This window comes from Acinonyx jubatus, chromosome D3 (assembly GCF_027475565.1).
Source record: "Acinonyx jubatus isolate Ajub_Pintada_27869175 chromosome D3, VMU_Ajub_asm_v1.0, whole genome shotgun sequence".
Lineage (NCBI taxonomy): Eukaryota > Metazoa > Chordata > Mammalia > Carnivora > Felidae > Acinonyx > Acinonyx jubatus.
The window spans coordinates 75620334-75632103 of NC_069392.1; the positions used below are offsets into that span (position 1 = coordinate 75620334).

The 11770-nt window shown below is 46.8% G+C and overlaps 1 protein-coding gene across 13 annotated transcripts in view; it reads left to right on the forward strand.

Moving 5' to 3' along the window:
- Positions 1-9873, forward strand: part of ZNF532 (zinc finger protein 532) — a 108644-nt gene extending 98771 nt beyond the window's left edge. For all 13 annotated transcript variants that reach the window (XM_053205767.1, XM_053205768.1, XM_027069071.2 and 10 more), the window contains 3 exons: positions 3752-3864; positions 6201-6348; positions 7788-9873. In XM_053205767.1, coding sequence (XP_053061742.1) covers positions 3752-3864; positions 6201-6348; positions 7788-8282 — 756 coding nt within the window. In that variant the 3' untranslated portion in view covers positions 8283-9873. The remainder of the gene's footprint in view (positions 1-3751; positions 3865-6200; positions 6349-7787) is intronic.
- Positions 9874-11770: the final 1897 nt, after the last annotated feature.

Here is an 11770-nt window from a genome sequence, read left to right on the forward strand (position 1 = left end):
CCTGAAACAGAAAGAGGGCTTCAAGCCAAGAGACAAGAAGGGACTAGTTACCAGAATGGGCAGTGTCTGGTTGTGAGAGCCCATGGCGATCCAAAACACATTCACCAAGTGCCATCCAGAAAGAATGGCCTTCAGGGGCCTTGGAAATCCCAGAGCTCAGACCTTGAGCCCAAGGCTAGGGCGCGCAGAGCAAAGGAATTTGCTAAGAGAAACCACTGCTTTCCTAAAGAATGTGAAGGTAAGAGAGGCAAAAATGGGAAATTAGGGAGAAAGTGTAGGAAATGCACCCAGGTATTTGTTTCATGGACATTTAAAGTTTTCAAAAATACTCAGACCCTGCCAGCTTATTCGTCCACCATTTTTTTAAAGAGCTCTATTTAAAAACAAAATAACTCCTCATTGAGCGGGAAAACCCAACTACAAAAAGTCCACGCAAGGCCCAAGTTCCTTCAAGTTCCTTCAATATCAGCTTGCGCTACACTGGGGCCAAGAGGAAGTAAATGACCTTGACAAACAGAAGGACGATGGCAGTTGAGGCTTTTTCGATACCGTTTTTTCCATTTTTGTTTGGTTGGTAAAAATTGCTTTCTGTGTCAGAAAGTGGCCGTGGGAGCTATTACAACACTGAAGATAAAAGTTACGAAAATAAATTAGGTAAAGCCCCTTTAAATAAGTTAGTATTTAAAACTGAACAAAGAAGGGAGTCACTTGTTTTCTTAGGTAATGGGAACACGGCAGGTTTGATCAGGAAGCTGGTGTTTAAACCTGTAATTTTCCTGTCACCAGTGATTTTCAAACCCTGCTCCATTGTTTGGGGATTTCACCGCTCGTTTCTGCATTTTTTCATAAAGACGCTGGAAAAGAATATCTCACCCGTTGTCAGTTCTTTTTGAAAACAGTAATTATTGATTCAGCTGAGCTGCTCATTTAATTTATTACCTACTGAGGATTTCTTTGTTGATATTTCTCTATTAAAATTTTGATTTGGGGGCATCTGGCTGGCCCAGTCAGTGGAGCATGGGGACTCTTGATCTCGGGGTTGTGAGTTTGAGCCCCACAATGGGTATAGAGATTACTTAAACAAATAAAATCTGAAAAAGATTTTTTTAATGTAACATTAACATGATGATACCATAACAAGAAATGGAATTTTAAATTCTTCATCTTAATGGGAAACCCAGTTTGCATTCCTCTGAAGCCTCTTGCCTTTGTTATATAGTTAGAAAGATATACGTCCGTTCTCTACATGTTTTATGATGATTTGCTACAACCTTCTCGCTTTTAGAAAAATGCCTTGTGTTTTGACTCTTCTGGGTGATCTTAACATTGTCCATCTTCTACGTATAAAACTCAGTAGGAATTGGACATTAGACTTATGTACGTAGGACTTCCGTGACTGTTCTTAAAGCTTTTTATTCTAAAGAAACCTCTTGGGGTACCTGGGTGGCTCAGTCGGTTAAGCGTCCGACTTCGGCTCAGGTCTTGATCTCGTGGTTTGTAAGTTCGAGCCCCAGGCTGGGCTCTGTGCTGACATCTCGGATCCTGGAGCCTGCTTCAGATTCTGTGTCTCCCTCTCTCTCTGCCCCTCCTCCTATCATGCTCTCTCTCTCTCTCTCAAAAACAAACAAAAAAGAAAGCTCTTATTCTCTGGTTTCATAAATGCTAATCCAAGACTCTAGGGAATTGTCTATGTTATGTGATCAAGATGTTTATGAAGGAATACCTTTGGGAGAAGAGTGTGGCTCAGAGGCATTAGTTGGTTATTTGCTCTGTTCTCTCTCTCTCTCTCTCTCTCTCTCCTTCCCTCCCTCCCTCCCTCCCTCCCTCCCTCACAGACATTATTCTCATAATATCCCAGATTATATGCTCAGGAAAATGATAAAAGCAATGCTTTGGCACGGAGAAGAAATGTCCTCCTTTGCTTCTGCCTAGGTTTTTAAACACTTAACAGACTGATGTGTTTTATTTAAAAGATAGTATTTTCGGCTCTCTTAAAATGAATTTGGATATTTTATTGCTATTCAGAAAAGAATATTTATTGAGGATTTCTCTGTGTCCCAAGCACTGTGCTGACTAATCCACCACCGGCCCTTTCTTACCCCAGCACTCTCTGAGGAAGGCACTGTTGTGATCCCCACCCTACAGTTTGGGGACTGGATGTTTATGGAGACACTTTCCCAGGGTCATACGGTTCGATGCATGAGCGGTAGAGACAAGGTGCCAACCCATTTCTGGTTCTCCAGAGCCAAACCCAATCACCTAAATAGATTTGCTTACCAGTTTGAACAAGGGGCATATTTGTCAAGTGATTAATATAAAAACAATTATTTAAAATATTTATTCTTTCCGGGCTCCTGGGTGGCTCAGTTAGTTAAGCGTCCGACTCTTGGTTTCAGCTCAGGTCATGATCTCACGGTTTCGTGGGTTCGCATCCTGCATCGGGCTCTGTGCTGGCAGCACGGAGCCTGCCTGGGATTCTCTCTCTCTGCCCCTCTCCCGCTCATGCTGTCTCTGTCTCTCTCTCAGAAATAAGTAAATAAAACTTCCCCCCAAAAAAAAAATTGTATCCTTTCTTTAACCACTTAGCCCACAATTGCTTTGCTTATCTCTTCTTCTTGCCGTAAATAGTAATGTTATTTCACATGAGAACTTGTTTTTACTTCAACCCTGTTTTTAATTTTGCCAAATTTTGTTCTGTTCATGAGGCTGGCAGTTATTTCTTGATCGGATTTCCTTGTGATACGACACCGTTTCATTCGAGACTTCAGTGCATCTTGTACCCAAAGAACGTGCTTTTAGGTTAAGCCACTCATCTTACTTCCAAGGGTCCACGTGAGAATGTGTTGAATTCACATAATCATGTCGTGGCCAAGTTAGGAAACTTTTAACTTTGGTTTTCATCTCTTGATAGCTTTCTCCTGCTCTGTCACTGTCCCCCAACCCTCATACACACGGGCCGTGTATTCTAATGGCAGACTACATAAAGTGCTTTCCAACTTGTGCGTTCTTGAAATAACCAAATGGTAGTATTCAAGGGGCCTTTTGGAAAACTCTTCCCTTATGTAAGGAACAGTTACTTAATCATTGGGGGGACAGTCAAAATGCTTAAAATTAGCTCAAGATTTCATTTAAAAGGGCATATTGGACAAGTTAACATTGTCTCTGGATGTACCAAAGTAAGTAATGGTTTTATTTGGTGTTCACTGAAGAATTATGTTTTTGTATAGTATCTGCTAGCTATCTGTTTATTTGTTTATATCACAGCCAGGGGAGGGGCAGAGGGAGAGAGAGTCTCTGGCAGTCTCCATGCCTAGCGTGCGGGGCCCAAGCTCACAACTGACATGATCCGAGCCAGAATTAAGAGTCTGACGCTCAACCGGCTAAGACACCCAGGCGCCCCTTGTATCTGCTATTTAAAAATAACAGCTGTATCTCTTTTGCAAAGAAATTTTATGTTTTCAGATATCTGGGGGTTTGTGTTGAGTCAAAACCATAAGTGTTTTGAGAAAAATATTTAATATTTTACTCTCATCACGTTTCTCCGATTCTCCAGAAATTAGTCCCTTCACGGTTACCCCACCCCTGCCCTTCCTTTTTACTATGTATTAAGAAGAATCTGTTAGTTTTGTCTTTGTATTGCGAAGCAGTGAGGATTATGTAACGCCAACTGTTACGAAAGAGTTCTTAATTTTTAAAGCAGTTCTGGTTTTGTTCTCTTAAGTGACTTTCTATCTCTTTTCTCCTAACAAAGCAAATGAAAAAACACCCTTGCCGCCAGTGTGACAAATCTTTCAGCTCCTCACACAGCCTGTGCCGTCACAATCGGATCAAGCACAAAGGCATCAGGAAAGTTTACACCTGCTCGTAAGTCCTCATTTCTAACGTGCGAAGCACGGTAAAAGGATAATGCTGGAACTTTTCTACGGCTTTTCATATTTTGCCATTAACGCTCCATTTCTGTGCTGCAGGTTATAGATTTCACTTTTTAGTGCTGTTCCATTGTTGCGACATAACAGTTTCTTGACTGGGCCATAACACTTAAAAATAGTAAAATAAACAGGAGTTTCTGGCATACCCTGTGTACGTTCCTGGGTCCTTACCTGTTGTCCAGAGGGATAGATTTTATATACCTGAGCGTTTTGGAGAAGTGGTTGCTTTGCAGGTGCACAGGTGAATGAGATGCTTTTTGGTCTCTATAAGCGCAGGGATTTGCCAGCTTTGATAGGCAGGTTGATTGTCCAGTTGACTGGTTCAGAGCAGACCCTGATGGGGCCCGGTCGGGGACTGTGTCCTAGGCCGGACTGTTTTCCCTAATGCAGGGGCAGCCTTTTCCCAGCGCACACATTTGGCTCAGAGGTCAAACTCAAGGAATGGAGTAGGCCAACACATCAAGTGGGTGGTGGTGCCACTCTGGACAGTCCTGAGCTACCTCTTTGGATATGAAAATCGGAACTTGTTATATCGTTAGTGAAAAAGCTTTATCACCCACTCGACCAGAACATGCCTCAAGTGAGCTGGTAACAGGCTTACTTACTTTAAGGCACTTCTCATAACAGGGAGAGAACTAACAGACACAGAAGCCATGTAGCCAGCACGTAGCGTGTGACATGATCAAAGCAGGGCACAGAGGACCGTGTGTCTCAGGACACGCGTGATGGTTGGCTGTCTGTTCCTCAAGGCTTCACTATTCTTGATTAGTTAGGGAAAGTTGCTCGGGTAGGAAAACCGGGACGTAGACAACTCCTGCAGTGAAATTAAAGCCGGGAGTGATTTCGGTGAGGTGAGAACATTCTGTGAATCAGGCCTGCGTGTTTGAGACTGCGCCGGAAGGATGGGAGGACTTAGAAGGAGGCCCTGGCTGAGAAGAAGGTAGGAAGGGAGTCTGGCGTGGCTTAGTCCTTCCTCCTCGGACGGGTTTTGTGTATTTCTCCCCGGAGACACCGTAAGGCAGTAAGATGCTCGGATCGTCTGGCCGATTTCCTTTGTGGTGTGGGGTTAGCACGGGCTCCCAGGGCTGCCCCTGCCGGGGAGGGGGGAGTCTCTAACACGAAATTATCAGGGTGTGGGGCCAATCATTACAACATCTCCAGAAGGCTTTTTGAAGGCAGTAAATTTGATTCTGCGTAAGACCATGAGGTATTTTCACCCTCCTTCACTGCAGCGGATTCTTGATGTCTGCCTTATGGCACCTATAGTCACCACCGTCATTCACTTCTCTTTCTTTTTTTTCCCTAAACCTGTTTTTGGTCCATTGCATTAAGAAAATGGCGAATTCATATCTTCTAAAGAAAAACTATTCATAATCGACAGGTTTGGGTCCCCCTCCCCCCCCCCCCCCCAGAGATGAAATGAAAACTTAAAAGATTGACCTATATTGGCTATCTGTTGAGTTTTCTACATTTCAGTCAACTGAACGAACACATGAATTTCAGTGCTGTGATACCGAGTTTGTGCCCTGGTGAGGAATTTAACAGGGCCACACACCCTGTCTTCTCTTTGTTATGGCGGAGTGGACAGGAATAATTAACATCCACATGAAGGAATCCGGGAGGGACTTTTTCCATATTAAAGTATCTCTTATGCCGTAAATTTTGAGGGAACACGGAGTCATTGTAAAGAAAACTTCTGAAATTCGATACCCTCAATTTAAAAATGAAAGTCACCTAGAATTCTAAATGAAGTAATACTTTAACCAGATCTAGAGAATAAGTAAACACCCCAGCCAAACTGAATTAGGCTGATCCTACCGAGACGCCAAAACCGACAGAAAGCTTTCTACAGAAACCGCAAAAATTTTTCTCACACGCTGGAAACTGCAGTTCATGGCAGAACTACTGTTTCATTTTGGGCCATCGGTATTCGCAAAGATCTTTGTTTGTTCGTTTAAGTTCATTTCTTTCCTTTTGAGAGAAAGAGTGGGGGAGGGGCGGGGGGGTGGAGAGAGGGTCCCAAGCAGGCTCTGCGCTGGCCGTCAACACCGAGCCCCACGTGGGGCTCAAACTCACGAACCGTGAGATCGTGACCTGACCCGAAGTGGGACGCTTAACCGACCGAGGTACCCAGGCGCCCCTCACACAGATCATCTTGACCCCGCTGAGCACTGTAGTGTTGGCTGGCGAAGGCCCCTTCGGTAGAGAGGGTGTTCTTCAGCGTGGGGTACTTTTCAGCAGGCAGGTTACCTCCTTGTCTTTGCCCCACAGGCACTGCCCAGACTCTAGGCGCACCTTTACGAAACGGTTGATGCTGGAGAAACATATCCAACTCATGCACGGAATCAAGGATCCTGACTTGAAAGAAATGACAGAAGCCACCAACGAGGAGGAAACAGAAATAAAAGAAGATGCCAAGGTCAAACATGGCAAATGTTCTCTTTACAGTGAAATTGTGTTGACTTGCTTTTTCCATTCACTCTCTTCGTTTAAGTTTCGCCGCAGTTACCCAGGACTGTGCGCAAAGCTTATAAAACAATAGGTCCGCTCCCCGTACACCCATTCTTATCTTTCATCCTGCCCCTAAAAGGTATTAAGTTTCTTCTACATCTTTCCAGAAGCAGCTTGAGGGATCTACTTGCGTACAGAAATGATAAAATTTTCTGTGGATGCTCATCAGTTGGCTCTTAGCCATAATGTAGAAAGCTAGATGCTTTTCTGGTTGGCAGTGTGTTGGTTGTGAAAGGTACCAAGTAAAAATGAAGGGGTTCTCCTTAGTTTCGCTTCACGATGGTAAAAGATAAAACCATACATCTCTGCCTTATTTCTTAGGTCAGTGGCTAGTGAACTTGAACCAGCAGTATGACCGTTAACGTGTGTGTTAGGCGTGTGTGTGGCGAGCGCGATCGGAGAGGCAGCAAGCAGTTCGGCAGACATTCAGGAGATCTCTCTGCTGGCTTTGGCACTGGGCTGTGTCTGGAATGTGCCTGGGTTACAGCCCGAGTGTGCGCGATGGGGGAGCCGATCACTGAGTAAAGCCTAATCAGAATACGAGTCAGACTAGTGTCTCGTTAGTTTGTAATCTTTTCCCCTCCAGTGGTGGGGGTGGGGGTGGGGATGGAATTAAAGGATGTACGTGCAGGGGCAGCTCCAGGTCAAGGCCATGTATGAGTGGTGCCCTGTCAACAGGACAGAGAAGAGGTGGGCCGCAGAGCGGGCAGGAGGGGGTGTCCCTCTGGCTTGGGCTTTTGGCCAGCTGGAAACGAGGGGATTTAATGTGGCTCAGATTTAGGCAGATGGGAGCGGGAGGGGAAGAGCGTGGCCTGCGGGTCAGCCGTGTGACGAAGGTGAGTGTTCGGGAAAGCTCGGCTCCCAGGCCAGCTGGGCTTCTAGGGGCTCTCGATCCCAGCCTCAGGAAAGGCAAAGTCCTGACCTTTTCTCTGCCCCGCCCCCTGCCTCCTGTCCACACCACCTGGTCACAGCTGCAGCCCCCTGGCCTCCCTGGTCACGGCTGCAGCCCCCTGGCCTCCCTTCTGTCCCCCAGGCTGCCTCCCGCCTCGGCTCCCCCGCCCCCCTGGACGCCTGTCCTCACCGCAGCGGGCCGCTGTGCAAACGTCACCCACACCGGGGCCATCTCTGAAATGTGCCTTGCAACCTAACAACCCCGCCCCCTCTGCTTCCCACCCCCCATTCCATGCCCCGCTTTGCTTTCCGGGGGCCGCTGTGGGAGCCCCCGAATCCCGAAGCTCACACCACTTGTCCCAGCAGCTCTCGGGGCCTGGGAGAACTGGTGGTTTGTCACCCGCGGGGCAGAGCGATTTTCACGCGTGTCGTCCACGTTGTTCTCTTCCCTCCAAGGTTCCCAGTCCCAAGCGCAAGTTGGAAGAACCCGTGCTGGAGTTCAGACCGCCCAGAGGGGCGATCACCCAGCCGCTGAAGAAGCTGAAGATCAACGTGTTCAAGGTTCACAAGTGTGCCGTGTGCGGCTTCACCACCGAAAACCTGCTGCAGTTCCACGAACACATCCCTCAGCACAAGTCAGACGGCTCCTCCTACCAGTGCCGCGAGTGCGGCCTCTGCTACACGTCGCACGTGTCGCTGTCCAGGCACCTGTTCATCGTGCACAAGCTGAAGGAGCCGCAGCCGGTGTCCAAGCAGAACGGGGCCGGGGAGGAGAACCAGCAGGAGAACAAGCCCAGCCGTGAGGACGAAGCGCCCGACGGCGCGGTGTCAGACCGGAAGTGCAAGGTGTGCGCAAAGACGTTCGAGACTGAAGCTGCCTTAAACGCCCACATGCGGACACACGGCATGGCCTTCATTAAGTCCAAAAGAGTGAGTTCGGCCGAGAAATAGCCACAGACCTTCCTGTAAGGAGAATCCCTGTCCACATTGGAATAAAAGAGACATTTTTGTTACAAAAAGTTTGCAGCATAATAGAGTTAACAGTACTGTCTAGGCTGTTGCAATATATTCTCTTCCAGTGTACCTTCTCCACCTGGTCGTGTATATCCTCCTCGATAAGTATGAAAACAGTATTTGAGTTTCAAAGAGTTTGTATATATTTAAACGAATAACTTTTTATACTCTTTGTTACATGTTTGTATCAGTATTTAGTGAAAAAATGTTTTGAGGTTTTCTTTTCTCGGTCTTTGGTTTTTTTGTTTGTTTGTTTGTTCCTTGGGTTTTGTTTTTTGTGTTTTGGTTTTTTTGGGGGTTAGACTTTTTCTTTTTGTACTGTTTCTTTCAACACAGAGTTCTTAGCAACAGGGGCAGTTCCTGAATTCAAATAAACCATTTTGTATGTTACAGATTTGAATGGGTTAACTAATTGCAGGCTAAGATAATGCCTTTTTTAGTGTTTTTAATTTTTAGAATTCACTATATAAATTGTAGGTATTGTGGGTCTCAAAAACACTAGGGACTTTTAAGTGTCTTAGCACTACCCTCAACGTGCCTGCTCTAAGCCGGCGAGTGCACCCGTCCCGGGCGACCGCACTCCGGCGTCTGGCATCTTCTTCCAGGCCACGCCCGACCGTGTTTAAAGCAGCCTGCAGGTAGCTTCCTTCCCAGTGATGGATCAAAACGTAGGCCAGGCCTCTACAGTAAAGCGCATGGATTATCCTCCGCTCCATTCCGGAATGGGGAAGAAGGGCGTTGCCAGGGGAAAACCAGGGGCTGGGGGTTTTTCTGGGCCGATCTGCAAGGCTGGCTGAAAGAACACAAGGAGATCAAGTCACCCAAGGGCTGGACTACTGTAACAGTGACACATATGTAGCTAGACCAGTAGATTTAGATAGTCGAGTTTTTGTCATGGAATTTATTAACTCCTACGAAGACACAACTAAAAATATCAAGTATTTCTCTGGCTCTTGACAGGAACAAAGAAAAAAAACTCCCAGTTGACTTAACCCTTCTGAACCCTTTGCCGTCAAAAGAGCTGGCGTTTCCTGTTCTGGGGTGCTACTGCCAAACGTTCTGGTACTTGGAGTTGAGATGCACAACTCCACCTCCGACCTATCAATGCAGCAACCCGCGTGTCGCGATCGGCCGCTCGGTCACGCGCTGAGCCGCCCGGCCTCAGTTCGGTCATTTCAATAAGTCTCTTTAATATTAGTAGTTCCGCTTTATCAAAGCACAGCAGGGGTGGGCACTCCTCTGTCCCTTCCGTTTATAGTTCTCTGGGAGCGTTCCTATTTTTCAGTTTTCGTTTCTGTGTTTTCTTTGGCATTTTATACCTTGTATTTATCCCGGAACACGTTTTGTACTTTTTATTTTTACGAAAAAGGAATTCTGTTTTGTGTATATATAGGCACTTGCATGATATGCTGTAGTCAACGTTCGGTTCCTCGGAAGGTCTCGGCGCTGTCCGCTGTTACGCACTACATCCGTCATAACTGTATTAAACACATTTCGTATGTAAATAAACGTGGGACATTGGCCCTTGCGCTTCTGTGAGAGAGTCATTGATGGTGGGTCTCTGACATCTTCGTGAAGTTTAGGAAGCGAGTAGTCGCAGGGACAGGACTACAGGATGTTGCAGAACTCTTTCCCCCTCCGGAGAATGGCACGTGCGTTCTCGTTAGCGCTCAGCTCTTTTGTTGCTTTCTCGTTGACTGCCATCGATTTCGTGGGTATAACGCAAGGGCGTGATTAAGTATTCCCGCGCTTGAAATTCAATTGCTGTTACTTGTTCTATTTATACTTGTATTGCTCTAAGGTGTATTCATAGCACTTTCATGTGTTTCTGCATTTGAACCTTGCAATAAACCTGTGCGGTGGGCCGCACGGGTCTTAATGGTCTAGTTTTACAGTTGAGGAAGCTGAGCTCCGATTCCGTTCTTTGCCTGAGCCCTCACAGCTGGTAAGTGGCTTTGCGTATTAGAACCCAGACGCTCTTGCTCGAAATCTTAGCGCTCGCTCTCTGTGTTTATGTACATATTGACAAATATTCATTTACTGAACAATAAAAAGTATGTGCGAAACACGACACTAGAATTTTTGTTTGTGGCACTATCTGGCTTTTATAAGAGAAACCGGAAGTCTCTCTACTCTTAAATCCCCCAGAAATGCTTGCTAATGTAAAGTTAGCATCTCTAAATGCCTAGCTGAGCATCCAAGAAAGTTTCGAAAAATGCCCTGAGATCCGAAAGGAAAAAGCAGTAGAGATCCAGAGTAGCCCAGCACACAGGGCTGTAGCCACGGGAGGGAGCCTGGTTGATGCACCTGGAGAGCGGCCTGGTGAGCTGGAAGACAGGTCGTGAAGAAATGACCTGGAATACAGCACACAGGTAAGGAGGTGGAACGTACGGACGAGCTTCGAAGTCCAGAAGGACAAAATAACAAGACTCATAGGAGTTCCAGGAAGAGGGAGCGGAATTGGGAAGGGCCTCTGTGGACAATTCTTAGCCATTAACGGAAGACGTGAGTACTTGGGGGTAACATGGTGTACGTGCTGAACAGAAGCCCACGGTGGGACTCGTGAGTTGCACCCATTCTTCCTTGGCGGTAGACCTGGATAGGGCGGTGGATGCGAGCATTTGGGAAACGGGGCATATTCAGACCAAAGGCAGAAACTGGGGCATGCTCCGTGAATTCTTAGGAAGCCCGTCTCCTCTCTTGGGTGGGGAGGTGGAGCTGAGGCTTACAGGATAGGCTCAGGCCAGCTTGTAAAGAGCCTTGAATGATAGATTGAGGGGTTTGTACTCAGATAACGGATATTTGGACAGGGGAGTGGTATAACCAGACTGGTCGGTGGCCGTGTTTAGGATGGATGGTGGAGGGGTGTTTCAACCACGATAGGTTAGATTATGCTGTGGTTACAACCCTAACTCTCAATGTCGTAAAACAGCAAGGCTTGGGGCGCCTGGGTGGCTCAGTCAGTTAAGCGTCCGACTTCGGCTCAGGTCACGATCTCACAGTTTCTGAGTTCGAGCCCCGTATCGGGCTCTGTGCTGACAGCTCCGAGCCTGGAGGCTGCTTCGAACTCTGTGTCTCCCTCTCTGTCTGCTCCTCCCCCGCTCATGCTCTGGCTCTCTCCTTCAAAAATAAATAAAAACATTAAAGAAAATTTAAAACAGCAAGGCTGGTTTCTTGGTCACCTTGGATGTTTGTTGTGGGTTGACTGGAGACATTGCTCCAAATCTTGTCCCCTTATCCCTCTGTCACAAAAGTTGCTGGTTCCCGTGGCAAAGGAAACGTGCGATGAAATGCTGTGGCCCAGAAGTGATAGATGTTATTCTTCACAGCTCATTGGCCAAAACCAGTCACGTGTTCCCACCTCCTCACAAGGAGGCTGGGAGTACCATCCTACCAAGCGCCCAGAAGAGGAGGCTGCGCATATT